Here is a 27,670-nt window from a genome sequence, read left to right as displayed (position 1 = left end):
AATTGAAAGAAAGTAGGCATATCGAGTTTGGTGTCTAACGAATTGTATTTTAAAACCATCTCAATGGTAAAGTTGGATTTTAAGTTACAACTTTGAAAATACCACTTGTAGAAAGTATTTATTTTGTACAAAGGAATAGTGGTCCTACACAGCATAGAGTTATGACTGTAATTTACACAGAAATACAATGATGTCTATTTACATATATCCCAATGGATAATATAATTTATTTTGGAAAATACAAAGAAAACATACAAGTGGGAACAGTTTACAACAATAAAATTGAGTTACCAAACTCAGGCATTTGCACATAATGGTTGAGATACCATTAGTAATTAGGCCAAAGATCATACATAATAGTGTTATAGCACATATGAATAACAAAAAATATAGGTTTGTGTCAAGGCACTGAAGTCGATGTTTTGATCCCTCAACAAGATAATGGGATCATCATCAGCGCATAGCAATTGATGCTTGAGAAGAATGCCTGCAAGAGGGGATTGTGTGGCTGGTCCCTCATGAAGTAATGGTAAGGATATCCAGTCACGAGAATTCCGGTAAGTTCTAAATCAACGTAATTCATAAACGATGTGCAAGCAATTAATGATTGGCTACTACTGCTAACAGGGAGTCGCGTCATGCTCAGATGAGAGTAATTTGCAGTATGATGAACTCGGAACCGGAGTCAGTCTTGGTGTATCTCCATGTCACAAACCTATATTTTTGTTATCAATATGTGCTATGGTTCCACCATGTATGTTCGTTGGCCTAATCACAATATTGTCTCCCAACCATTATGCGCAAATACCTGAGTTTGGTAACTCTAATTTTTAGTTGGAAATAAGCTGAAAATTGATGACTAGAAAGATAAATGCCTTTTCATATTTATTTCACTCGGCTTACCGTTGCCCAGATTCATTTCTTACAGGGAACTGCATATCCCCATATAGTACAACAATAGACAGAAGCAAAAAATTAGCTCTACACGAGATTCTGAGGAGAGCTTTGTTGTTGGCAGGTAATAAGTCCCACTAAACTGAAAGTTTTCTCTGTATTTTCCCTAATGTCTCAACACACCTAATTAACAGCCGATAATGTTGCTGATAACATTGTCAAACCTTCATCTTTGCTTGGGTTGGCTTACCAGAGGAGAGGGAGTAATAGGCCTTTCACTGCATGGACAGTCAAAGAACTACTAAGGTCTTATGGCAGATGAGATGAGAGGTCAGAAGTGTCTGATAACAGAGTCTCTACTGTCAGAAATCTGTTGGTCCCCCACCTCTAAGTGAGGTGTCTGCTTCACCACTCTCTAAATGCCTCCAAGTCACTATGTCTGTATTAATATACAACCTCCAACCCCACCTTTATAACCATGGGCTTATCTTATAACGTGCATGCATTACTTTGAGAGCAGGACGTTAAGGAGCTTTATTGGCTATGGTAGGAGTCTTTCAAGCTATTGTATGTTTGTTCTTTGTAATAGCAGGATATTAAAGGGTATTTTTTAAGTAACATTTATGTTTTTACAGGTCGTGTTTATGCAGTATTGTCAAGAAGAGAAGGGCGAGTTTTACTTGAGGAGATGAAAGAAGGAACAGATATGTTCATTATTAAGGCAGTGCTTCCTGTAGCCGAGAGTTTTGGTTTTGCTGATGAAATCCGGAAACGGACAAGTGGCCTTGCTAGCCCACAACTGGTATTTAGCCACTGGGAGGTAAGATATGTGTATTGGATTTCTTTAGTTTACAAACAGCCGAGTTGTTCAGCCCAACCATTTATTTCTCTGTTTCTTGTTTTACATATTGCAAACTTCACAAAGCGCTGTACAACGATCATCAGTAGTGTCATGAGGAGTAGAAAACCTTATACTGAGGTAGTGTACAAAGTGAAATAATCAGCCGGTTTGTATATTTAGAATGCAGGAGGCTATACTCATTACACAATGGGTAGAATGATGAGGAGGGCAAGGCAGCATAAATGTTAATAAGAAGGAACATGACAAAAAACATTGCTGACAATTTTGGAGGAGATGAACCTTGTTGATCGATATTTTGAATAATGGATATATAAGAAACAATGTATATTGAGAGTGCATAAAATCACCAAGGTGAGAGAGAATACTACAGTAGAACAGAACAGGGGATCAGAGTTCAGTACATGTCAGGAAAAGGACTGTAACATTTGACCTTACATTGATAATTGCAGCGGTTACATGGGAGTGGATTGCATCAGAATATATAAACATGGAAAATAATTGGAGCACTATACAAAGCAGGGAAGGGGCAGTAAGAGTAAATCATGTTGCTAAATACAAATGCCTACTACATTATAATACACAGAAGCCTGCAACTCTCATAAAAACCTGTCTTTAGTTTCCTTAATACAGCAGTTATGACATATCTAGTTACCTGTAATAACGAAATGACATAACTCCTGTACTGTAAGAAGTAATTACAGTTGAGTTATAATGCGTCCTGTCAGAGCCAGCAGTCGAGGTGAAAGGCGGGCCACAGAGCATAATTACAGCTGCGGTTTAAACAACAAAATTGAGAACTAGCTTTTCATTCTTATATACTTTTCTAAAATGAATATTAACCCCTTGCATGCGTCGGGGGGCCCCCGGCCGTCCAATGCCACGGTGGGCGTGTGCGTCGGACGGCAAGGAGCCGTCCGATCTGCGCATGCGTGGAATTTTACTGCACCGCGTCGAAATTCCGGCCGCGCCCAAGGGGTTAATTAACAGAAGGAGAATATTATGGCAACATGTTTATTTTTTGCATGCTGTAGGTTATTAGAGGAAAAAGAGAATCTCTGCATGCTTCTACACATTCTGTGCTACAGTATTTTTTAATCGGACTTAATCTAAACTGATTCCATTCTATATTTTTGCAACAAATTACTATATGCTTTTTGGTGTGTTTAATTTTGCACTATATATTCTGCTTTTATTCCACATGTCTACAGCGATACTGTCTTTTCTAATAAAAGAGCAAGACACAAGGGTTTTAAGCAGATTCCGGGTCTTGTGAGGGTGCACCCATGTATTATAAGGCATAAAAAAACGCTGCTGGATATTAAACAGATATTGCAAGTAACGTTGGAGATCCATGAAGGATCTCTGCCTTTGGCCTTGTTCCTCTATGTGGTTACTTAACTCCTCAATAACTAGCAATATTATGATCATGTATGATAGGTGGTATTTTATCCCATTTATAATATTAATTTTTGCAGGGAAACTTATCCGTAGCATAACATTTAAGCAATTAAATAATAGTATAGAATTATGAGAATAGCATTTGAGAAGCATGGTTCAATACAAACTAGTATGGGAAGACTACGTTGTTTGTCAGTGATAAGCGCTAGAAAATTGACAGTAACACATTAAAAAGCAGCAGCTTCAAGAATATGAGGTACCAAAAGAGGAGAATGCAAGAGAAATAAGCAGAAGGAGTGGGAAGGTGAGTAAAAAATTGTGCTAAAGGAGAAATTGACAAGACATCAATATAGACATAGTGTGATATAGTATAGCGCTAAACAGTGGAGATGTGAAGCACAGTCTGCACTAGCTTGCTGGCAGACCCTGGAAGGCTGTTACCGGGAGTAGTGGGTCTTCCCTGAGGAGCCCCCCCCCCAGTGCATGGAATAATACCTTCAACATCGTTAACTGTGTTGTGGTATGATTCCAACATGTTTGATACCAAACATGCCCAGGTTCAGCACAGCCAATATATAGTTAGCCTTTGCGTAATGAGGCATGGCCACTATACGTATCAAAATGGCTGACCGCACTTACAAAGCCTGGAGAATCGGCTCCGGTGTTTGTAGGAGGTGTCATGCAGGTCACCCTCACAGTTTTAACCCGGCACCCTGTCTTCAGGATGGAAAGGCCTGCCTTAAGGGGTGACTTATACGTTGTAAGTGTAAGAAACTTATATCTGTCGTTAGTGGTGCTAGGACCAACTCACATAGGCTGCAATGGCAGGCCCGTAGTCACAGTTTGAGTGGTCTCTCATGGGTGTTATAATACATGCTGCAGCCCTTTGGAGACCCCTTGTGTACCTACGCACTAGATACCCTAGCACCATATACTAGGGACTTACATGAGAACACCAGTAGCCAACTGGGAAGGTACCAAAGTACATCACACCGTCAAATTTAGGGAGAACGCAAGGTAACTGGGGTCCTAATGAGCAGGATTCCAGTTAGACTAGTCATAAAACAGAATAAGACCAGGAAAAAGTTGGGGTAACCATCAAAGCAGATCCTGCTTTCCTCCCCCCCCCCCCCCCCATTAGGATGTGTATTGAGCCCATACAGTGAACATAACTGTGAGGGTGCCATCCAGCCAGAATGGGAGGGGCGGAGCTGTTCCCTGCCCCACTTACATTTCAAAGAAACTGCCTCAGTACATTCACAAAGAACTTGACAGCAGGATTTTGTCAACGTAGACATCTTGGGACCAGGGAATAGAGGAAGAAAATTCCAGAACCATCTGTGGGAAGGGAAAACTCCAGATGTTTCTTCCACTTCAAAGCTGGCACCAGATGTACATAGAGGACCCTCAGACCAACTCTTCAGTACGCTCTTGGACCTGCGGAAGACTACAGAAGGACTGCCTAGTACTCCAGAGAACTGACCTGCTGCTCAAGGCTTGCTTTGTTTCTCAGAGGACGCCCTGCTGCTTGAAGCGTGCCTTGTTCTTTAGAGGACTGCCCTGCTGCTTGAGGCCTGCCTTGCTGCTTGTAGGAGAGAGGATGATCCCCTTGAACCCAGGACAACCACAGTGACTACAAGGGTCAATCAACCTCCTGCTCTAAGCTACAGTGACGCAACAAGCTCCATTGCCCTCCTTGGCCCTGCCTGGACCTCAGCTGGCCCTGCCTCAGCCCTACGGTCCTCTGCTGCAGTGAGTTCCTGATCCCCAAGAGGTGCCTTCCCAGGTCCTGGACCTTTGGCTGGCATCAGTTGAGCTTCTCCTTTGAAATCCTGAAGTTTTAATCTCTGCATCCCGGACTTTGAGAAGGTAACTTTTTCAGCTGGAGTAACCTCATCCCTCTATCAGACATGCCCTCCATCGCAGTAGGTCTGAACTTGTGACTTTGTCCCTGGCTAGCACGACCTGATGCCCAAAATTAACGCTTTCTGCTTTTTTGAGCTATTTTTACTTAAATCTTTAAAATTGCATCCCTCCAGTTTTACTGATTGGATTTTTGGTCTATCTCTTGAGTTGTGTTTTCGCTTTATTACTGTTTGTGTGCTGCATAAATACATAACACAGTGCCTTTAAGTTAATCCTGGCTGCTTTTTTGCCAAGCTACCGAAGGGCTAAGCACAGGGTTATTTAGTGATTTCTGTAGTTCACCCTGATAAGGATTCTGGTTATTGGTTTAGAATGGTTTCACCCCCTCAAATAATAACCCAATTACTCACAATTTTGTAATCATCAGTTATTTAAGGTAGGTGGGAGAAGTAGTGAGATGTTCATATCTTTTGGGGTTAGTCTGAAACAAGGCAGCAGTATGTAGCAGTACTCTTAGAAAACCAAGACTGTAATTAAAGAGACACATGAGAAGGGTCAAACCATAACCCATTCATCAGATAACAATGGCCTCAACCTTTGGAACCAGAGGTACATAATAGATTTTAAATTTTGGGGTTTTCAAGGTGGAAACGTGGCGGATGTGGCAATGGTTTGGACGTGCTCCTTTTAAATCTTATGGGATTGCTGCACACAAGTTGTTTATTGTAAATAAACGGGTCTCTTAAAGCACATGTCGATGTTTTGTATGTACACCTGTAAGTAATCAACTTTGCCAGATTCCCTCTGTCTCCACTATTGTTTGCGCTGAAGCCGCTGGCCATTAAACGCTGTGCTGAGCTTGAGGATCGGGGTATTGCGATTGGTAGCTCAGTTCACTTACTCTCCCTATATGTTGATGATACGCTTCTCTATGTGAGGAGTCCGTGCCTGATCCTTGTCTAAACTAAACGAGTTTAGGGATATAGCCGGTCTCAAGATTGATAGAACAAAACGCTCCTGTTCCCAATGGTCACGCTGAAAGATCGGCCAAATCCTCAGCTGCCTAGGCTGAGCCTTACGTGCCAAATTTAAGCTCATACATGTCAACTACTTACATCGCACGTATTTAACCCCGATAAAGCTGAGCAGGATATATATATATAGGGAGAACAGCAGCGTGTCAGTGCTGCAGAATGGATGGCACTTCTTTTTTAAACATTTCAAACTAATGGGGTAACCCAGTGAACCTCAGGGCCTGGGTAGCAATTGATTTATACAAAAGAAAGCCCTGTCAGTATCAACAACATTTCTAAGCAACCTATATTTCTTTAAGGGACCCAAAAATAATAATTCAATAACTATTAAAAAGGCAAAAACATAAGAATTAAGACCAGTGGCGGCTCGCAGAGGGAGTGCTGTGGTGGGTGGGGGCAGGGAGAGGGTGGTAGTGGAGTTGGACATACAACGGCAAGGAGTAAGGTAAGTAAATAAATTAAACTATTTACCTTGCGCTCGCAGCATCGCTGAGTTGGCGCTGCTCCGACGTATGACCAACTCCACTAACCCCACCACCCTGCCCCTCCCCAGCCTCACCGCCCCGCAGCACTCCCTCTGCGAGCCGCCACTGAGTAAGACACGTAACCCAGATGAAAGTTACTGCACACAGCAAGGTACATGAAACAATCTGTGTACATGTCAATGGTGGTTGCTTCAATATGTGCAAAGGTGTGACATAAGCACTCGTAAAGAGTGACTTGTGAAAAAGGAAGAGGCTGAAGATAAAAAATACAGAGAAATTCAAATGCACTGCATAAGCCATCTGCCAGATGATTATGATCCACTTCATCAGGGGCAACTAGGAGAATTCCTCAGAGGTCCCAGGGGAGAGGTTAAGCTTGTGTCCAGACATCTAATGAGCATCGAAGAGGGTCTTCATCAGGACGTTGAGGGGGTGAGGGTATTGAGAGCAACCTGTATGGTAAAGTAGGATTAGATTAAAACCGGGGGTCGGGCCTTTCTTTAAACAACGAGAGAATGCTTGACTCATGCAACAGCTCACCTTAATTCACATGAAATAGCTCCTTCCGATAGAGAAATTATGGATGTGGGATGTATGGCAAGTCTGCTCGTCCTGACAGTATCCGTATATGGAAAAATGTGCCCCAGTGGATCAATCATTAAATATCCTTGAGTCAGCCAGAAAATATAGGGTGAGAGTAGGGAAAACAATTCACCTTTGTGCACCCTGGTCTGATCGCACAGAACTGATGCAAGTCCTTCAAGGAGATATGGCTGGTAAAGTATACTAAAGTCGACAAGATAAATATTTAAACAAGCATTTGCAATGCAATAGGTCTTGTATGTGTGAGAGTTAGAGCTATTGGCGTAGTAAATGACAATGTTTTTTACTTTTGTGTTTTGGTTTGGAGTGGATGTATATGGTGTGGAGTCAAATTATGTGGGTTGCATTGGAATTGTGTGGAATTGTGTGATGTGTAGTGTATTTGTATAGTTGATGTATGTGGTGTGGTGGATAGATGGATTGAGAGCTGCAGAGAATAGATAGAAAGGAAGATAGAGAGGCATAGGAAGTTTGTGCATGAAGTGGTGAATGAGCTTACAATAGACAGGGGAGCAGAAAGACTGTGAGAAAGAAGTGAAGAGCAGGTCACAGACACATAAAGAAGGAATGCTAAATCATTTTCACGTAAAAATCAAACCAATATTCTGATTTACCAGCCAAGTGAGATTTTGCAACCCTGTATGCCTTCAGATGTGTTATTTGAGTGTTAATAAAGATTACACCCTCTAAAATCCTTGTCAAATTAAAGTTCACAGAAAACAACAGATTCCATATCCTCCAGTAGATTGCGCCCATCCCATGCTTTGAACCGAGAACATAAATGAATTGCCGTTTACATGGTGTGGGACACTGGCTCCCCGATGTTGTTAGCTTTTGACACACACGTTGTTGTTTTCTGCAGGGAGCGCCCTCCACCATCAACAAAGAATAATGAGGAAAAAAAGTGCGGAGCCGCCGGCACAGCAGTGCCCTCGCGTTTCATATGAGGGGGCCACTGCAGTATGCAATAATCAGCCCCTTACGTGGTCTGTCAGCCTGACACGCACGTCTCACATCTGGCTTCTTAGTACTTACATGCCTTACAGCTGCTTACCAACTTCTAAAAAGAAACAAGTAATGGCGTTGTAAATGACAATGTATTTTTACCCCCTGTTGACCCCCGCATTCAGACATACAGAGATACCGCACTACAAACTGGCACACATGCATGCACACGCTGAGAAACACACGTGCCCCGTGCGAGAGACACACTAATACATAGAGGCACACGGGTGCACCGAAGCACGTGATCACACGCAGGCACACTGAAGGTTTGGGTCTGAATGGGCCCGTTCAAACCTGGCTGTAGCCTGGTTCCTAGACATGACAGTCTACTTCTTGAAAATGCGAGTTCTATAAGTATATTTAAAAGAAAGTTGTAAGTATTAAAAAAAAAGTGTTTAAAGCGACCCACGGATTTTGACTGGAGCGCTCTTTTGAGACAGTGTTTTCCTTGCTTGACTTTTCAGGACAGCAAGCTTTGTCACCTTGGCTTTGATGGAATTAACGTGGAATTGATCCTCACCTGGCTTGTATTCACGTTTTGTTTTCTTGATTGTTTCACTTTACAGGCATTGTGCTTTCCCTCAAGGCTGCAATTTCCTAGTAACAGCGTGCTGCTGCATTTTTGGCCTCGAGAGATCATCCTCGGTGCTTGGAAATAAAAATGTGCTTTCAGTGGGAGAATCAAAACAGTGCTTTTAAAATGCAAACGTGTCACCAGAAAAATTGTAAGCCGCGTAGTTATAAAATATATCATTTCTCACCAGATTTATTTTGAAATGGTGAGTACCTGCACCTCTCAGCACAATGGCAGTATATTTAATGGGAGACTGCAGGCACTTTCAGCAAATCGGTACTCTAAAAAGTGAGTACCTGAATATATATAACCTCTGCAGAACACAATGCCATACGATGTAACCCATGCTGGGCTATATAAGAGAAGCTGCAGGGAGGCAGAGGCGTGCACGCATGCGTATACAAATGACTAATGTGCAATGATATGTTAGTGACTTTATTTCAAAGAATACTTCTATTGAAGGGTGTGGGAAGACGGAGGTAAGAGGTTGGGGAGGGGTTATCAAGCTTGATCTAGGGGGGAAAGGGCAACATTCAGAGGCAGGTGCAAGCGGGGATCGACTATATGGATATGCATAACAACCAAAGCTGCCAACACGGGAGAGGAGTTGGCCTAACGTCTAGGGCGCTAAACCTCGGACCTGGGGAACTGGGTTCGAATCTCGGTAATGACGGTAAAACATCCTGTGATTCTAGGCAAATCACGTAAGCTCATGCCTGTTATAAAGTTAGCACACTAGTAGCTGGGAGTGGGAGGAGCTAGGGGGGCGAGAGGAAGAGGAGGAGTGAACACAGGAAAGGGTCAGTTAGAGTAGGGACAAGGTAGGAGTGAGATACATAGAATAAAGCTCCTGTGAATACCATACTTAATTGTTGTGTTTATTGTAGCTGGATGCTACAACTGGCGACGAGAGTGGGATTGAGCAAACCCCACTGTGCAGAGCCTCGAACGCCCTGTCCCTAGCAGCTGTCGCGCTGCAAACGCACTGCACACTGGAAGCGTGTGTCCAGAGTGCAAGCCTAAAAGAAAGCAGGAATCGGGAGCCCACTCCGACCCTGTGGAGTGCCCCAGAGGTGTGGACGACGCCCACGACGTGCCGCCAGTAAGCGCTGCTGCGAGCGCTAAGATCTGTGTCCAAGCGAGATTGGACGTCGGAAAACCTCACGCCCGATGCGTGAGGTTTAGGAGGCCATCGGCGGAAGAACGCGGGAACTGCGGAGGCAAGTCGGGAGCCCACCCCGATCTCACCTGATGTCCATGGTGTTGGTGGAGAAGTAAATCCTGGCGTGGACTGCCCCAAAAGCCGACCGCCGGTGAGTGCTGAGTGCCCCGAGTGAATGAGCCTGGAGAGCCAGCCTCGTGTGTGCCTGCAAGGACGGCGGCCATCTTGAAGTCAGGCGCTGGAGTGAAGATAGTAAGGACAACCCTATACAAGGCAATGGCGGCCATTTTGAAGTCAGGCGCTGGAGCAAATAAGCATTGGCACAGTAAACAAGCATTGGCGTCTACGAGAAACAAGCATTGGCAAAATAAACAAGCATTGGCGACTGAAAGAAACAAGCATTGGTAAAGCAAACAAGCATTGGCGACTACAAGAAAACAAGCATTGGCAAAATAAACAAGCATTGGCGACTACAAGAAAACAAGCATTGGCAAAATAAAACAAGAATTGGCAACTGAAAGAAACAAGCGGTGGCATAGCAAATAAGCATTGGCAAAGACAAGTGAGATCGTTGCAGAATGTCCGAAGAAGATGCTCAACCTCCACCCAGTGGATCGCTGTTGCGAGCACCCGCTCCTATCAAGGTAACAACGGAAGGGAGCATGGGCCCCAAATGGCAAGAGTGGCTGGAAGAGTTTGAAGATTATGTTGAAGGTTCAGACATCACTGATGAGAAAAAGAAACTGATTGCTCTGCGCAACCTGGCGGGGCGAGAAATAGTCAAGATACTCAAAGACCTGCCCGCTGCTGACGTTGATACTTATGTTAAAGCGTGTGAGGTCCTGAACAAGAAGTTTCTTCACAAGAGAAATGTGGACTATGAACGACACACATTTCACTCTGCCAGGCAAGGGAAGGATGAGCCCATGAGTGCCTTCATGGTGCGTCTGCGGAGACTAGCCAAGTACTGTGAATTCGATTCTTTCTCTACTGACGCTGCCATCAAATCCCAGATAATAGACGGATGTCATTCGGATCAACTAAGGAGACGACTACTGAGGAAACCGCATGGATTGGATGAAATAGAGGAGATGACACGAGCGTATGATCAGGCGGAGAAGTACGCCGCCGTCATGGAAACGGAACATAAAGGGAGTCATGAACAGGCGCGACGCGTGCACGCCAGAAGTGACAGTCGAAGAAGCTCCAGAGATAAACAAGGGAGATCACACACATCCTCCCGTCAAGAGCAATCAGGTTATCAACGTCGAGAACCATGGAGGAAGGAGAGACGACAAGAAAGAGTGAGAAAGTGCTACCGATGCGGGTATGATTACCCTCATGTGGACAGCTGCCCGGCCATGGGCCAGAGATGTCGAAAGTGTGGTCGCACTAACCACTTTGAAGCGATGTGCGGGGACTACAACAAAGAGAAGCGAAGTGGCCCCTCAGGTACCACACGATATGACACACGAAGCAGAGCTACAAGAGTGTCGCGGTCCGACACTCGAAGACACCATGCGCGAGCTGTCCAAGATCAGACGGAGCGGTCCCCTGTATCGTCACATTCGAGCAGAGAGTCACGTCGGTCTCGGTGGGAAAGGAGGTCACCTTCCAGAGAATCCAGACCTTCGTCCCGTGACTCTGTTTACACCATTGAATATCTGAATTTGGCAGCAGACCCGGACCAGCTTAAGAGATACCCTCGGCTGGACATCAAAGTTGGAAATCACGAATCAAAGTTTGTATTAGACTCTGGTGCCTCCTTGAATTACATTCCAGTGACTGAATATGAAAGGATGAATCCACGACCTCCCCTGATATTCGCACCTGTAAGAGTCTTCACGTGGATGGCTAAGAAGCCTCTTCCCTGCCTAGGGAAATTCTCGACGACACTTACACACGACAACACAACCATTTCAGCAGTCATCCATGTTATCAAGGGCCCTGAAGCAGACTGTCTTTTGAGCCTACCAACTGCTGAACGACTCCACCTAGTGGAAATTCTCTTCAGAGTGAGCGACATCCGAGACGTGACTCGCCTGTTTCCCAAGTTGTTTCAAGGCCTGGGCAAATTGAAAAACTGTCAAGTGCGATTGCACATCAACGAACAAGTCAGGCCTGTCGCCCAACACCCTAGGCGAGTACCATTTCACCTACAGGCCGCTGTTGAAGAAGAGCTCCAAGATTTGTTGACTGCGGACATCATTGAACGCACTGATGGCCCGACCCCATGGGTTTCGCCGGTCGTCATTGTTCCCAAAAAGGGCACGGCCAACAAAGTCAGACTCTGTGTGGACATGCGCTTGCCCAACACTGCGATAGAACGAGAGCGGCACCCGGGGCCACACTTGAGCGACATGATCGCAGCACTCAACGGAGCCATTGTGTTTTCCAAATTGGATTTAAATAAAGGTTACCATCAATTGGAATTGGAAGCAGGGTCCAGATATATCACTACTTTTGCAACTCACCTGGGATTGTTCAGATATAAAAGACTGAGTTTCGGTGTGTCCTCGGCGGCCGAGATATTTCAGGAAATGATCCGACAGGTCATTCAAAATATTCCAAACACGCTCAACTATAGCGATGACATCCTTGTCTATGGTTCTGATGTCAGAGAGCACGACATTGCGCTCAATCGTGTCTGCCATGCCCTATTGGCAGCCAATTTGACTTTGAACAAGGAGAAATGCGAGTTTCACCAGAACACGCTGAAGTTTTTCGGTCACATCTTTTCTGGTGCTGGCATGAAACCTGATCCCGACAAAATCATGACATTGAACAACACCAAGAGTCCCCGGGATGTTGGCGACCTCAGGTCGTTCCTGGGAATGGCCAGTTATTGTGCTCGCTACATTAAAGACTACGCTACAATCAGCCACCCCCTCCGCATGCTAACCAAGCAGGGTCAGCCGTTTGAATGGACTCCCCAATGTGAGCAGGCATTCAAAGAAATAAAGAAGGCGGTGGAATCAGCGAATCACTTGTCATATTTCAACCCAAAGCGGAAAACCGAAATAACTGTAGACGCAAGTCCAGTAGGTCTGGGAGCGATCCTGGCACAATATGAAAATGACACAGATCAACGCCGCATCATTGCCTACGCGAGTCGTAGTCTGACTGAGCCGGAACGAGCCTACTCCCAACCTGAAAAGGAAAGCTTGGCCGTGGTATGGGCCTGTGAACACTTTCATGTCTTTATTTACGGAAAGCATTTCACCCTGATCACAGATCATCAAGCCCTCATCACCATCTATGGAAATCCAAGATCCAAGATGCCACCGAGGATCGAAAGGTGGGGCCTACGATTACAAGAATATACCTTCACTATACTTCACAAACCTGGGAAATCTGACAATCCTGCGGACTACATGTCCCGGCATCCTCTCCCATCATCAGCTTCCCGAACTTCCATTGCGGAAGAGTACATTCATTTTGTAACGGATCAAGCTCTTCCCCCAGCTATCCCTCTGGAGACTATTCGGGAGATGACGGCACAGGATGTCATCTTGCAGAGAGTCCTTCACAAAATCCGCAACAATAGATGGAGGCATGATCCTCAAGACGATGAAGCTGATTCTTTGACTCAACGTGAACTACAAGCCTTCCGGCATGTGAGTGGTGAACTTTCTGTCACGACTGATGGCATATTGTTGCGTGATCAGAGGATTGTAATCCCTACACAACTGAGACAGGGAGTGGTTGCTCTTGCACATGAAGGACATCGAGGAATAGTGTCGACCAAACGAGCACTAAGGGAACGAGTGTGGTTTCCGTTCCTTGATCAACTAGTGGAAGTCACCTTAAAAGATTGCCATCTCTGCCAACTCACCAGCAAGGGTGACCCTCCAGCTCCTTTACATATGACCAGCCTGCCCAGTGGTGTGTGGCAAGAAATCGCCATAGACTTTTATGGACCCCTGTCATCGGGCAAATATGTGCTGGCCATCATTGATGAGTATTCCAGGTATCCCTTTGCCTGTTTTGTGTCATCTACGAACACTGCCAGTACCCTCAAGGTCCTCGATGAAGTCTTTGCAGCGTGGGGAGTTCCCAAGATCGTTAAATCAGACAACGGACCTCCTTTCAACGGAAATGACTTTGCTGCTTTTGCGAAACACCTTGACTTTCATCACCGCAGGATCACGCCTCTCTGGCCACAGGCGAATGGGACAATTGAGAGGTTCATGGCCACCCTCAAAAAGACCTTCCAGCATGCTACCGTGGAAGGGAAAGACTTACAAACAGCACTCAATGAAGTTCTTCGAGCTTATCGTACAACTCCTCATGCTACGACTGGCAAATGCCCGGCGACTCTCATGCTGGGACGTCCCATGAGGAATCGCATTCCCACGTGGGATGGAGCCCTGGAAGTATCATCATCTGAGAAGGACTCGCGGGAAATGAGAGCCACTGATGACCGCAACAAAAGAAAAATGAAGGCCTATGCCGACAACCGGAGGAGAGCACGGTCATTATCATTAAATGAAGGGGACAGTGTCATCGTCAAGCAAGATATGCAGAAAAAGACTGACTGTACATTCAAGGATGAACCACTGGTGGTCACCAGAAGGCAAGGGACTATGGTAACTGCGGAGTCCGAGCAGCGGCGAGTTACGAGAAACATCTCGCACTTCAAGAAATTGCCAACTGATACCTCAAGAACCATGGTGAGTGACACACATAATCCCCTAGTTGAAGAACCACAGTCAAATGGTCGTGAGAACATTGCTCCGATCCCTGAGACATTGAATACTGATGGTCTGAGGTCCAGGTCGCCAAGACCTCAGCGTGACATACGTCCACCCAAGAGACTGATTGAGGAGATGGACTAAGAAGTCAGTATGCTCTGTTTGTTTTGTTACAAAGGGGGGAGATGTTATAAAGTTAGCACACTAGTAGCTGGGAGTGGGAGGAGCTAGGGGGGCGAGAGGAAGAGGAGGAGTGAACACAGGAAAGGGTCAGTTAGAGTAGGGACAAGGTAGGAGTGAGATACATAGAATAAAGCTCCTGTGAATACCATACTTAATTGTTGTGTTTATTGTAGCTGGATGCTACAATGCCTAACAAAAATGAATGTGTGTCCTCATGTAACGTAACTGGTGCTAAGTAAAGCGCTCTGATACCCGATTCGGATTCGGATTCGGGTCAAGTTCGCGCTATATAAAACTCTGCAAAAAAAAAAAACCTCTGGAACTGGATATCCTGGTTTGGATCTTGACGTTGGCTCAACATCCTGGGATTCTGGGCAAATCATTTAAAATGATCTCCCCATGAATGAATGCGCCCTTGTGTAATGTAACTGGTGCTCATGTAAAGCCTTTCAATAAGCACTCTTGGGTACTGTTTCCACAGGTAAACAGTAACCAAGCTACCCAAGTAACTAGGTAGGTTCTAATCTTACTGACCAACTTGTGTCATTCACCAGTGTAAACATATCCTCGGTTAAAGATTTCACAATGTTTTTGAAGTATAAGGCACGACCCAGTCTTCTTATAGTTATGAAGTTGTTAGAATCAAGTAATCTGCAGTAAGCGCTAACACCTTCCTTTAAAGGGGCCTTACAGTGAATGACGTCACAGTAGATTTCTAAACCTCAGATGACATCACAAAACAATAGAACATTCCAGAAACCTATTGTTGCTGTTCTTTTTTTTAGCTAAACTCGAGGGCCCCCTTACCAATATTTCACAGATGTATGCAGCTCAGCCGTCTTTGCAAATAAACATGCTTTCCTTCTTTCCAAACTCACGTTTGCTCTTTTTATCCGCTTCAGAAAGATGAAAGGGTGCGTTGACTTTGTTGGGATTCAAAATGGTAACACCACAGATGAGAGTACCGCCCTGGGCGATTAATTCAACACGGGCTACAGATCAAAGCCGTTCACAGCAGTGAAACACTGCGCACCAAGTTTGAAAAGTACCGGTGTTTAGTTGTAAACTCGGGGAAACGGGTAATCTGGTGTCAGGGAGTTGGGCGGAAGACCGACCTTCCCCACTCGCCCCTTAAAAAACAAGCATTTTCAATGCAGCGGTTTCGCCTTTGAAAAAGTTAGAGCTATTGGCATTGTAAATGACAAGATTTTTATTTATGTGTTGGTTTTGAAAATAGATAAATAAATGGCACTGTCATTTACAATGCCAATAGCTTAATCTCTCGCAAATGCCACACACAGACACACAGACCCACACAGTCCTACTCACATACATACCTACAGAGCCACACGCAGAGCCACACACACACACAGAGCCACACACACACATACACATACACAGACACACACACAGCTACAGACACACACACAGCCACACACACACACTTCATCCACCCACTAAGTCCATCCACCTAGCCACCACTTAACTCCATTCATCCACTGACTCCATCCATCCAACCACACCTTGTCAGGGGTAGTAAGCACTATATAAATACAGTTACAAAACAATACATAAAACGAACTTGTGCAAGTACATGACACCTTAATGAATCACAATCACTTGCTCTGCCTTGATCCAGGCGTAAAAGCAACTTAAACAAGATAAAAGCTTTGTAAATGAACCCCATTGTGACCATCGATTTGCCAGTCTTTCCCTTCCTCATTGCTCTTACTGCCAACTTTACAATAATGATCCTCAATCAGAAAAGAGAAGTATATAATTGAATGGCACAAAACAGACAACTGCACGCTATATAATATTTCACAACAGACACAGGTGAGATAATGGCATGGGAAGATGTTTTTACATTAGCAGCCGCTCCTGAGGTGGTCTTGGAGTTAGCAGCTCCTTCCAGTAGTTCTTAAAGGTCATCTTGGCTACCTGACAAGCCTGAAAAGGACTGGAAATCAAGAGGATTGTGTTGGATTCCCGGTCTACAGTAGAAGTGACCACTGTTTCAAAAATCTTTGCGATGGCAAGTACTTCGGACATTGGCGTTTTCAAGAAATTTGATGTCAGACAACTTTTTTTTAGTAGCGGGTTATGGTTACATGCTTTTGATTCTATGGAACTAGACCCGAGACTCACATCACCGAGCTTCGGTGGACCACCTCACCAAACCAGGAGCGTGACTGGCATCCTCATTGCCTCCAAGAGACAAGCGAGGCTGAAATGACCCTTACTTTGCCTCATTCCGATCGATGAATGGATCAATGTACAGTAATGTATACACAGCCTATATGATATTGCTGACTACAACATCAAGACACTAGGCCAGCTTATTACATGTCTGTCTATGACTCAACTGCAGTTCAACATTAAATATTTCCCATACATCCATCCTCCAAATACACATGTATAAATAGAGGTTGGCTCTCTGATGGAGGATCTGATGAATGTACGCATGAGCAAATATTTGATGTTAGTTGAGTAGATGCGTTTGATGGTTGGATGAATGTATGTATGAGCGAATAACTAATGTTAATTGACTAGATACTTTGATGGTTGAATGGAACAGAATTTAATACCTACAGAGCTCCAAGCCGCACTGTTGAAATGACTTGTGATTTATTTTGATCTTTAGATCTTGCCCACTGAGCACTGACCTCTACACAACAAATATAGGAAACTAGAGCACGCATATGTTTTAAGAATTGCTGCGTTTATCCAAGTATAAAAGTAAACCATCAACTTAGTGGTAGAGCAACATAAGTAACTAGCTGGAGCATTCAGGGCAGGGGTCATGCTTGGCGAGAAGAGAGGACCCCGCAAGAAGCTAAAGATTTGGTTTTTCTAGTAATCCCAGTAGGCCCTAGATTTGCCTAGAATCACACCTGCTCAGCGCCAGGACACTGTGCGATCTACAAAACTGCATAACATATCATAACTGCTGGAAGGGGAGGGTTGAACTCATAATGGGCCTGCTTCCATTTCTGCTTTTTCCTCCTTTTCTGAGCAGCCGGTATTGAACAGCTGGTTTCCATTTGCATGAACAAAGCATGATGTCAGCGGCCCGGGACTGCTTAAAGTTGACAACCAAAGGGGGAAGCATTAGTCAGCAAGAGTCCGTTTTGTGAACGCAAGCATTTTTAGTTTTAGGTTTATTACAGGACTTCTCCTGAAGAAAAGCCCGGTGTGGTCAGTAACAAACTTTTTTTTTAACAAAGAACACGCTGTGTAAAAACACGTGTGTGCGCATGGTCGCGCAGTACAATAATGAACACATTATGCCATTCAGCTCCGGTGTTTGCAGCTGTGGTGACTGGCTGGCCCTAAACGTCGTCTGAAAGCGGATTTCAAGAAGCCTGGCTTAACTGTGAATCATGAATACTACACAAACAGTGTCTCGAGGGCCGCTCCTCATCATATTGGCCTTAACCGAGGGAAGTGAGCAAGTCATTAGGGGGTTTTAAGTTCAGAAAAAAGTTTTTAAAAGATGGAAGCCAGGATGTGCAAGACTTGCATTCACTGAAAGTGTTTAAAACATAATTAATGAATGCCATCCTATTCCCAAAGTTAATTAGCAATTATTGGTTTGCCTTGCAAGGGGAGGGGCTCGAGAGCCTGGTGTTTTTGTTTTCCCAGAGACACTGAACTGGCCGGCCTTTCATGCAGGAGGCAGAGTGTGCAAACAGGACGGTGTGACTGAGCTCGACGTGGTACGTGAAGGCAAGGAAGGAATGTGGGCCGTGCAGGGAGTGGAAGTCCTGTGAAGGAATGTCGGGGAGTAGCCAGGGCCACACATGAGAGCAAAGGGGAAGCCTGTGGGGGTGGGCGAGGAAGTGTCTTAGGACGTGTGAACTGGGCACTGGATGAAACGGTGGAGGGGCGCTGCAGACTGGCGAGGGCAGCGCATGGGAGGAGTTGTTAAAGGGATGGCACTGGGTAAGAGTGTAGGCGTGTGACTGCGACGGGCGGAGGAGGGCGCATTAGAACAGAGTCAGTACAATTCTGGAACAGAGCAACAGGTCGGGCAGGCTGGGCGGAGGAGGCACCGTCTTACCCAGGGGGGCAGCTCCGCTGTGGAGATGCGGAGCTTCACCGACTTTTCCTCATCCTCCAGGAAGGCCAGGGCCCGCGAGAGCCGGGAGCCCTTGGCAAGCTTGTTCTTCCGGCACCAGAAGAAGACGGCCAGGGCGACCAACAGCCAGCTGAAGCTCAGCCCCAGGTAGCCCAGTACGTACACGGGCAGGATGAGTGCGAAGGTCTTGCCGAACCGGGCGCCATCTTCGGAGGAATGCCAAAAACAAACCTTGGCGGAAAAAAAAATAACATCCGCCCACCGCCGCAATGACGATCGCAAGGGGGCGGGATGAGTAAAAATCGCCGGAACGCCCACGAATCTGCTCCGGCAATGACGGACAGATCTCTCTTCCAATGGCTAGCCTCCATTTATGGTGCTAGCCAATGGAAGAGAGAGGCGGAACAAAGCCACATACTGTTGTGACATAAGATTTCCCCTGCGCGAACGCTGCTGCGCAGCGGATCGCCAGGAGAAACCTAAAAAAGCTGGGAGCTCCTAATTCATTACCTTACAACCAAGCAACTTTGGTCTTTTACTCACAGAGATATGCCTCCTGTTTGAGATCATGGCTGTTTTACCATAGGTTTGCTACCTCAGGCGGGGTGAGTTTGCCAAGATCAGTGTCAGGGGAGCGCCAGGTGTGGCTAGCTTGTGCCACCTCGGGTGTTTCGGGAGACCAGAGGGTTGCACAACACTTGCTTTGTTATTGTAAATTGCAAAAAAAATCCAGCTTCAATCACTCCCAGTTCACTGAGACAATTTAGGCAGTCGGAGAGGAAGTGATTTGGCCGGGATCTCTCAGTTTAGTTATGTTTTTTGTATAGCACAGTATTCACAAATTCCTTAGACTAGTAGCACCATACACTCTTGGGTCCGCTGTTTGTCGGGTTGCAAATCTGAGAGACTCAATGTGGGCCATAGGCATTGGGGTACCTTTCCCACAGCAGATTCGTTGAGGGATTTGGTTTGTAGGGTGAAGTTATTCCAAGGTGAGGGAAGACAGGTAAGAGGGTGGGGAGGGGTTGCAAGCTTTATCTAGGGGAGAAAGAGCAACATTCAGAGGCAGGTACCAGCGGGGAGCGACTGACACACAAGTGAAACCAGAGGAAAAGCCGCCGGAGTTACAGCATCTGGTGGTACTGGTATGGAACAGACGTTCTGCTTCTTAAAGTACACAAGGCAACGCCAGAACGGCCCAAGTTAGGAATTAAGTTTAAATTATAGGGCCCAATGCAGGTTTATAAACACAACTTGACATAGGCAGCGAACTGGGGGCCCCAGGAAAATGGATGCCGTGCCACAAAGACAGCTTTTGCCAGTGAGAGCCTCTAGCAATGAGAGATTCCTCATGCTGAGGTCAATGGGAAACAAGCCAAAACAGGCAATGACATGAGGGGGACACACTAACTAGCTCGATATAGGTGTCATCCAGTAGGGAGAGGATGTGGCGCAAGGGCCAGAGGTACCGACTTTGGAGCTGGGGAACTCGAGTCTCGGCGTCGGCTCACCGTTACTTATCTTTCATTAGGCAGACTTGGATTAGAATCGCCTCGAGGAGCTTGTCAGAATCAGTACGTGCTTTTTGGTGTTGGTGAAAGGATTGCCAACTACTCACACTGCCCCCGGGCCAGACTTGTCCACAGAGCACACAACTGGCAAAGAGATAAACTTCAGCACTCTGAAGGCCCATTCAAACCTTTGCCTTTCTGCAAATGCTGCCACCACTCATCATGGGGGTGGGGGAGGTGACGGTCGGAAATTATAAGGACCTTGGTGACCATTAAAAGGTCTGCAGGAAAAGGTGCGCATAGGAGCGTACAGCAATGGAAAAAACAAACAGGATGGCAGAGAGTGGGGTGGAGGTAGAGTAGCGAGGGGAGGGAGGGAATCCCCTGTCCTCTCCGTGAACCCCTGCGGCTGTGAGCAAGTGGTGCTGCGGAAATGCGTGGAGATGATGTGCAATGCTTTGAGATGGTGTGGTGATGTCTAGCCGTATGTAAATGTGCTGCGAAAGGTCTGTTGTGAGGATGAAAGGGATGTTAAGGAGTGGGATGCATGAGCCATTAGAAGGTTGCTCAATTCATCTCTCACGATTTCGACTGTTCCCCCTGACTGGAAACATGCGATGGGTGTTCCATTGTTAAAAAAGACTAATGCTGATCCTTCTCTTCCCTCCAATTTCCGTCCTATTTCACTTTTGCCTTCTCTCTCTAAGATCCTGGAAAGACATATCAATGGGCATCTGTCTAAGTACATTGAAGCTAATGGGCTTCTGCACCCTTCCCAGTCCGGTTTTCGGACCGGATACTCTATGGAGTCAACTCTCCTTGGGATGACTGAAACGCTGCGTCAAAAAATTGACACTGGCGAAACCATGGCCTTGATATTACTTGACCTTAGTGCGGCCTTTGATACGGTTTCCCACACCGTACTCATTAAGGCCCTTCAATTATCGGGTCTCGCGGGGGCTGCCCTTAACTGGCTAAGCTCCTTTCTCCTGGTCGCACCTGGCAGGTTTTTTCTACTACATCAAAATCAAAGCCTCATGCTTCACCTCATGGAGTCCCCCAGGGCTCTATTCTCAGCCCCTTGCTGTTCAACATTTATGTTAAGCCACTGGCAGAAATGGTTGAGGAATCTGGTCTATCGCTGCTCTCCTCTGCCGACGATACTCAGATCCTCTTCTCTCTTTCAGCAGGTAATACCACCCAGCCCTCTGCTCTTAGATCTGGCCTCTGTAAAGTGGTGACCTGGATGAACGCCAACTCTTTAAAAGTTAATGGCGATAAGACGGAGATCCCGATCTTGCGTAAAGATCGAAACCTCTGGGGCCCACATCATTGGCCACCTGAGATGGGTCCTCTCCCACAATCCTCCTCCCACGTGCGTAACCTTGGCTTCATTGTGGATGATTGTCTCTCCATGCGTCAGCAGGCAACTAAGGTTGCTGCCACCTGTGTTACCATTCTGAAATGGTTTAGAAAGAGTGTGTGGATGCTCCAATCACATGCCCAGCGTACCGTTGTCCAAGCCCTTGTCACCTCTCGGCTGGACTACGGGAACGTGCTTTACTTGGGCGTAAACAAAGAGGTTACACGGAAATTACAGCGAGTTAAAAACTCTGCGGCTAGATTACTCTGCCGTGCTCCCAAACTCTCACCCACATCTGGGCTGCTGGCTAATCTCCACTGGCTTCCAGTGGAGAAACGGGTCAAGTTTAAAGCTCTAACTTATATGTTCCCCATTAAACACATACAATCGCCCTACTACTTGCAACTTTTAGCCTGTCCCTATGTTCCTCTTCGAAACCTCAGACCCTCTACTCAAGAAAAATTTTGAGTCCCTAAAATCAGGCTTTCCCGTATGGGGGCGCTCTTTCTCGTATTTGGCCCCTACCCTTTGGAATAGCTTGCTGCTGCCTCTCCGCATGCAACCTAACCTCCTTGTATTCCGTAGATCCCTGAAAACATGGCTTTTCGGCCAATAGGCTGCTCTTCTCTATGCTGTTCTTGTACAGCGCCGGGAAACCCTTTTGGGTAGCTGCGCGCTGATATACAAATTAAAAAAATAAATAAAATAAGGTATATTTGAGTAATGTGTGGAAGAGTATGCTATAGTAAGTGAACATACGCTTGTGTGTGCGCATCTTTAAAAACTTACTAGAAAACAAAGCGCTGTGAAAAGCTCTGCAGTGTCCAGCGGCACTTAAATAGTACAAAAAACATATGCTTGTGTGTGTGCATTTGTAAAAACCTACGGGAAAACAAAGCGCCATGAAAAGCTGAGCAGTGTAAAAAACATATGCTTGTGTATGCACATTTAAAAGGGCAAACCTACTGGAAAATGAAGCTTGGTGGAAAGCTTTGTATTGTTCGGTGAATATATCGTCGAACACAACATTTATTACATGTTTGAACATACAGCCCCAATTGTATATGCTGCAGCTGCCTACCGAAAAACAAAGCACTGTAAAAGCTAAGCAGTGTCCAGTGCCACCTAAACAATCTGAAAAATATACGCCTGTGTCTGCACCTCAAAAAGGTAAACCTACTGCAGAACAAAGCGCTGTGAAAACGTTTATTACAAAGGTGACACATAGACATGTAAACAAGCAGCATTACAGATTATAAAGGAGTTTTGCTATCCAGCGCTTTATATATTAGCAGAAGAGTTGGCGGGTAAACCACAATCAGGAAAGGGGTGCAGTGGTGGAGACGTACGGCACCCTGAGCTGCATTCATACGGGGTGCTTTAGGGCAGCGCTCCGTGTTGTTTCAAGAAGGGCAATGACGTTCTGTGTTCACTGCAGGGCATTAGGTGGCTGCCCTGCATTTCTGGTACACACGTTCAAAGCCGAGAATACATTCTGGCACGCTCTCGGCTCAAAGAAGCAAGGCTTGTTTTGCTGTCTGCAGAGCTCCCTCCCCTCTGCAGAGCTGGGCACACCTCTCTGAAGCAGTCGAGCCGTGCTACGTGAGGCGACAGTGTGCCAGGCAAACACCGCCCGCATCAGTCGAAGGGGCTGCCTTAATACGAAAGGACGAGCCCATACCTCAGGAATTGGGAGAGCACTGTGGGAAGGACAGGGAATGGAAAGGCAAGCACTCTGCCCCAGCGCAGAGTCGCAGATCGAGTTAATATTCGACATAAGACAAGCTGTCAATATTCGGTACTTTAGAGGCCCGGCCTGGGCTCATCAGCACATGATCCAGATCCGATTGCGGGCTCGAATCTAAAGGGCAGAGCAGCACGCTGTCTCACTTCAGTAGCAACTGGAAGGTTCTGACACACTCTGACCCATCGGACCCCTGACGGACCGGGGTGCCTGCTGAACGGAGCCTGGTAGCGATGGAGAAGAGGCCGGCCCGACTTGTTTCCTTGGAAAATGGATCAAAAAACAAAACAATCCCGCAAGTGGTGCGCGCGCACGCCACAGTGAGACATGTGCTTTCAATTATCGCGCCTGTGTCTGGGAACAATAATTGAAACCACATGGCCTATTGGTGTCTATTACCCTCACCAGTAGTGTGAGTAGTGTGGCTCACTGGTTAGAGGCGACAGGCCCGAGAGCAGAAGTCGCCCGGGACCAGGGTTCAATTCCCACGCGGCAGGGTTGTGGACCTTGGTCAGCGGACTCGATAATTCTCGTTTCGGTGCTTACTCTAATCAGGGGTTCCACTCGGCAACTCTGGGCATTAGCTTGCCTAATCTCCACAACGGCCCCACCAATTCCGGGGATACCTGGCTCCACCTTGGGGACTCCCAGCAAGGGACCATCCCACAGGGAAAGCCAGGACGGGTTCCCCAGAGTTATACAGCGCCAGGAGACCTATCGACTGGTAGCAGTGCGCTTTACAAGCTCAACAACATTTACATTTACAAGCGCGTAATAGATAGCAATAGGCCATGCTCGGAGTAATGCGCCCACCTGTGGCCAATTGCGTGCAGTCTTTTACAAAAAGACCCATGCAAAGGCCCATCGGGTAGCACTAAAGGAAAAGCACACGCACAAGAGTGTGCGATTCCTAGGTCAGCTACCCATACCCCGTTTTTCACCCACTAACAGTCTTGTGCTGCGAGAGCACTGCTGCGCAGTGCAACGCTAGGCGCGAGACCTAAAAACTAACCCCCCCAGTCAGAAGCTTAAATTATTTGACAGTTTATTGTGTAAATTAAGGCAGTAAACACTAACCCAACAAGTCATAAAGGAGCTCTTCCTTCTACTTAAGGTTGGAATGGGCTGAAAATACCATAAAAGGACAATGTCATGGCTTGTCCGATTTACCAAAAGGCATTCAATAACTTAAATTGTGCAAGGTCCCTTGGATACAGGCACAGAAACTCACATGAAGTGGTAAATCGCTGCCAGTTCAAATGAACAACAGTGATGTGCACTCTAGCCCCCATATATGAGGAAGAATCGCCAAGCGTGATACAAGGGTGCACGCTGGTGATCGGAGCATCGTATCTTCATTTCTGCAGTATCATATTTATCCTAGACTAGAAAAAGGTTTCACTTGTCTTTATTCACTTGTAAGAGGAGTGGTACCTCTGAAATGTGTTCATTTCGATGTCTTTTTATCACAGTACGTGGCCAGACAAATGCCCATATAAATCAGGACATTCTTTAGAAAACCTATATCATTGCAATCTGCTTGTAAACAGTTTTTCAAGATTTAAAAGACACCAAAGTTAAATTACATAGAGCTGAACGCAAATGGTGCACTCATCTTCCTAATATAAGCAGTGAATTATGCATCAGGAGAAGTCCAAATTGTGCGGAAAGGTTTAGTAAATTATGGGGGATGAAAAGGCCAATTATGCAGCATATTTTTTAATTGTATTACTTCATTATTTTTAAACTTGGTAACACTGTATGGACATTAGTTGCGCCTCCTTAGTACCAGCGTAACACCCAAATATAGCAGTAAGCACCAGAAAGGTTCGGTAGTAGTGTTCCCCTAGGGGGAATAACCGCACATTCACTAAAACAGTAGATAGGTAATAGTCATTGGACATCAATATAGCGGTATGTAAATAATCCGAGCGGAGTGCTACAGGGTCCCACGTCACTCACTACCAGGAGTGACTGTATGTAAATCAAAGATTTAACAAACAAAGAGACAACAGGGTTGGGTCAAGTGTGCACTATCCTATAATCAGTAACAGAGCAGTGACATGTTAATCACAATATCTCATATCAAAAAGTGATGTTGGACACATATATATATATCCTTCAGATTTCTTTTCATGAAACAGGAGAGTCAAGTCAATGTTCTGTTTTTGAGTCCGTTATTCCATTTATTCAAGAAATTATGAACAAATGGAAACAGCCGACACGTGTTTCGTCAGTACAGGTAGGTACTACAACTTCCTCAAGGCTAAACAAACAGGTTAGAATGTAATAAGATGATAATGATGAGAAGTAATAAGAAGCGTCCTGGTCCAAAATAAACAGAATTTTGGTGTGTAAGAAAACACTGTAGACGTATCTGACAAGGTCTTAACTAAAAAGCAGTACTAGAACAAGTGGAGCCAGACAAACATCCTACATCAGGGGAAGTCAGCCAGAGGTATGTCCATGGAGCAATGTAGTAACCACGGATCTAAAACGTAGAACGGGGTCCGCATAATAACGTTATTATGCTTTTTAGTTAAGACCTTGTCAGATACGTCTACAGTGTTTTCTTACACACCAAAATTCTGTTTATTTTGGACCAGGACGCTTCTTATTACTTCTCATCATTATCATTCTATTACATTCTAACCGGTTGTTTAGCCTTGAGGAAGTTGTAGTACCTATCTGTACTGACGAAACACGTGTCGGCTGTTTCCATTTGTTGATAATTTCTTGAATAAACGGAATACCGGACTCAAAAAAGAACATTGACTTGACTCTCCTGTTTCATGAAAAGAAATCTGAAGGATATATATGTGTCCAACATCACTTTTTGATATGAGATATTGTGATTAACATGTCACCGCTCTGTTACTGATTATAGGATAGTGCACACTTGATCCAACCCTGTTGTAGCAACAGAAAGGTGACCAGTTCAGCTTTGAAAAGGACGATCCACTGCTCAGCAACACGTCTTGCTGCATTTTTCGCAACTTTTGAAACGTTAGAATAAAAAAACATTTTTTTCTCCTTAAAATCGGCAGATTATACGGCAGAAGATTAGTTATGTGGCAAATGCAGCAAATCTATAATTATGCGAAAATTGCCACAGTCGTACAATCGCATAATTCCAGTGGCCCTAAATATGCGGAGCTGTTTTATAGGTTACAGTTAAACTCTTATTAATAGCTCATTTTTTTAACAAAAAAAATATTATTCTGAGAAAGTAAAAATCGATCTTTTTGAATTTAAGTGATCCCAGTGATACATCTAAAATTTTGCCTGTTGTGATTCCATTACAGAAGTTTGTGATAGACGTAATTATTTTGTTGAACAAATCTTCTTGTTAGAAATGAGATTGACCTCTGCTCCTTCCCTTTTGTTTCCACTGATATTTAAACATGCTTGTCAGTACTTGATAAGCTAATATTAATACCAGAGCATAACACATTAAAGGGTTCATTACGATGCCAGTCGGACAAGCTTCTGACCTGCAGTGGGAGTGTAACCGCCCGACTAGTAATCGGCAGTTCCACCCCCGTATTCCAATGCTACCGTCAGCACAGCGGTTGGAAATATGCCCTTTTCAATTGCAGCTTCTGCTGCAGCATGGAATAGTGCCACTGCACAAGCTGCAATTGAAATAGAAATATTTTTAAACGTTCATGCTCTGTGTTAGATGGTGTCTGGCAAACAGTGCATGGATGTTTGGAGGGGGACACCACATATGCCCCCCAGGGCCCCATAGCGGAGGCCCAGGTGGAAAGGGGGTCCCCAAATTCTTTTCTGTCAGCCATTTCATGGCAGTATGACAGCCATGAACAGACAGAGTGAAATGGGCATTGTAATCCTTATGGCGGTACTTGAGCAGGTACCGCCCTTATTGCAGGGATTATGGTCACACCGCTACCCATAGAGGCTCAAGGAGCCTGTCGTAAAAGCACCTGGCGGTTTCTCCACCCAATGGCCCCGACTGCTGGATCAGAATCTGTCGGTTGGACTGCTTCTGTAGATGTCGGTGGGCCCGCCAACGAATGCATGTTGGTGGTAGGTCCACCAACATCGGAATAAAGCTCTTAGTGTTGTCTACTAAATCACAGAGTTTTAAGAAACAGAGCAGGTGATTGATGTTGCACCCTCTCAACAGCTAGACTTTAAAGAACTCACTTCTTGAGAACTGTACTCAGTCATTCCGTTCTCAGCTTAAA

At 45.5% G+C, this 27,670-nt stretch overlaps 1 protein-coding gene across 6 annotated transcripts in view; it reads left to right on the top strand.

The window, feature by feature from the left end:
- The window catches only part of EFL1 (elongation factor like GTPase 1), a 1,213,944-nt gene that overhangs the window by 1,052,477 nt on the left and 133,797 nt on the right, over window positions 1–27,670 (top strand). For all 6 annotated transcript variants that reach the window (XM_078684725.1, XM_078684721.1, XM_078684722.1 and 3 more), the window contains one exon: window positions 1,530–1,714. In XM_078684725.1, the coding sequence (XP_078540851.1) occupies window positions 1,530–1,714 (185 nt within the window). The remainder of the gene's footprint in view (window positions 1–1,529; window positions 1,715–27,670) is intronic.

This window comes from Lissotriton helveticus, chromosome 3_2 (genome assembly GCF_964261635.1).
Source record: "Lissotriton helveticus chromosome 3_2, aLisHel1.1, whole genome shotgun sequence".
NCBI lineage: Eukaryota > Metazoa > Chordata > Amphibia > Caudata > Salamandridae > Lissotriton > Lissotriton helveticus.
The sequence above is the reverse complement of the archived record's forward strand: the minus strand, read 5'-3'. Positions and strand labels throughout refer to the sequence as shown.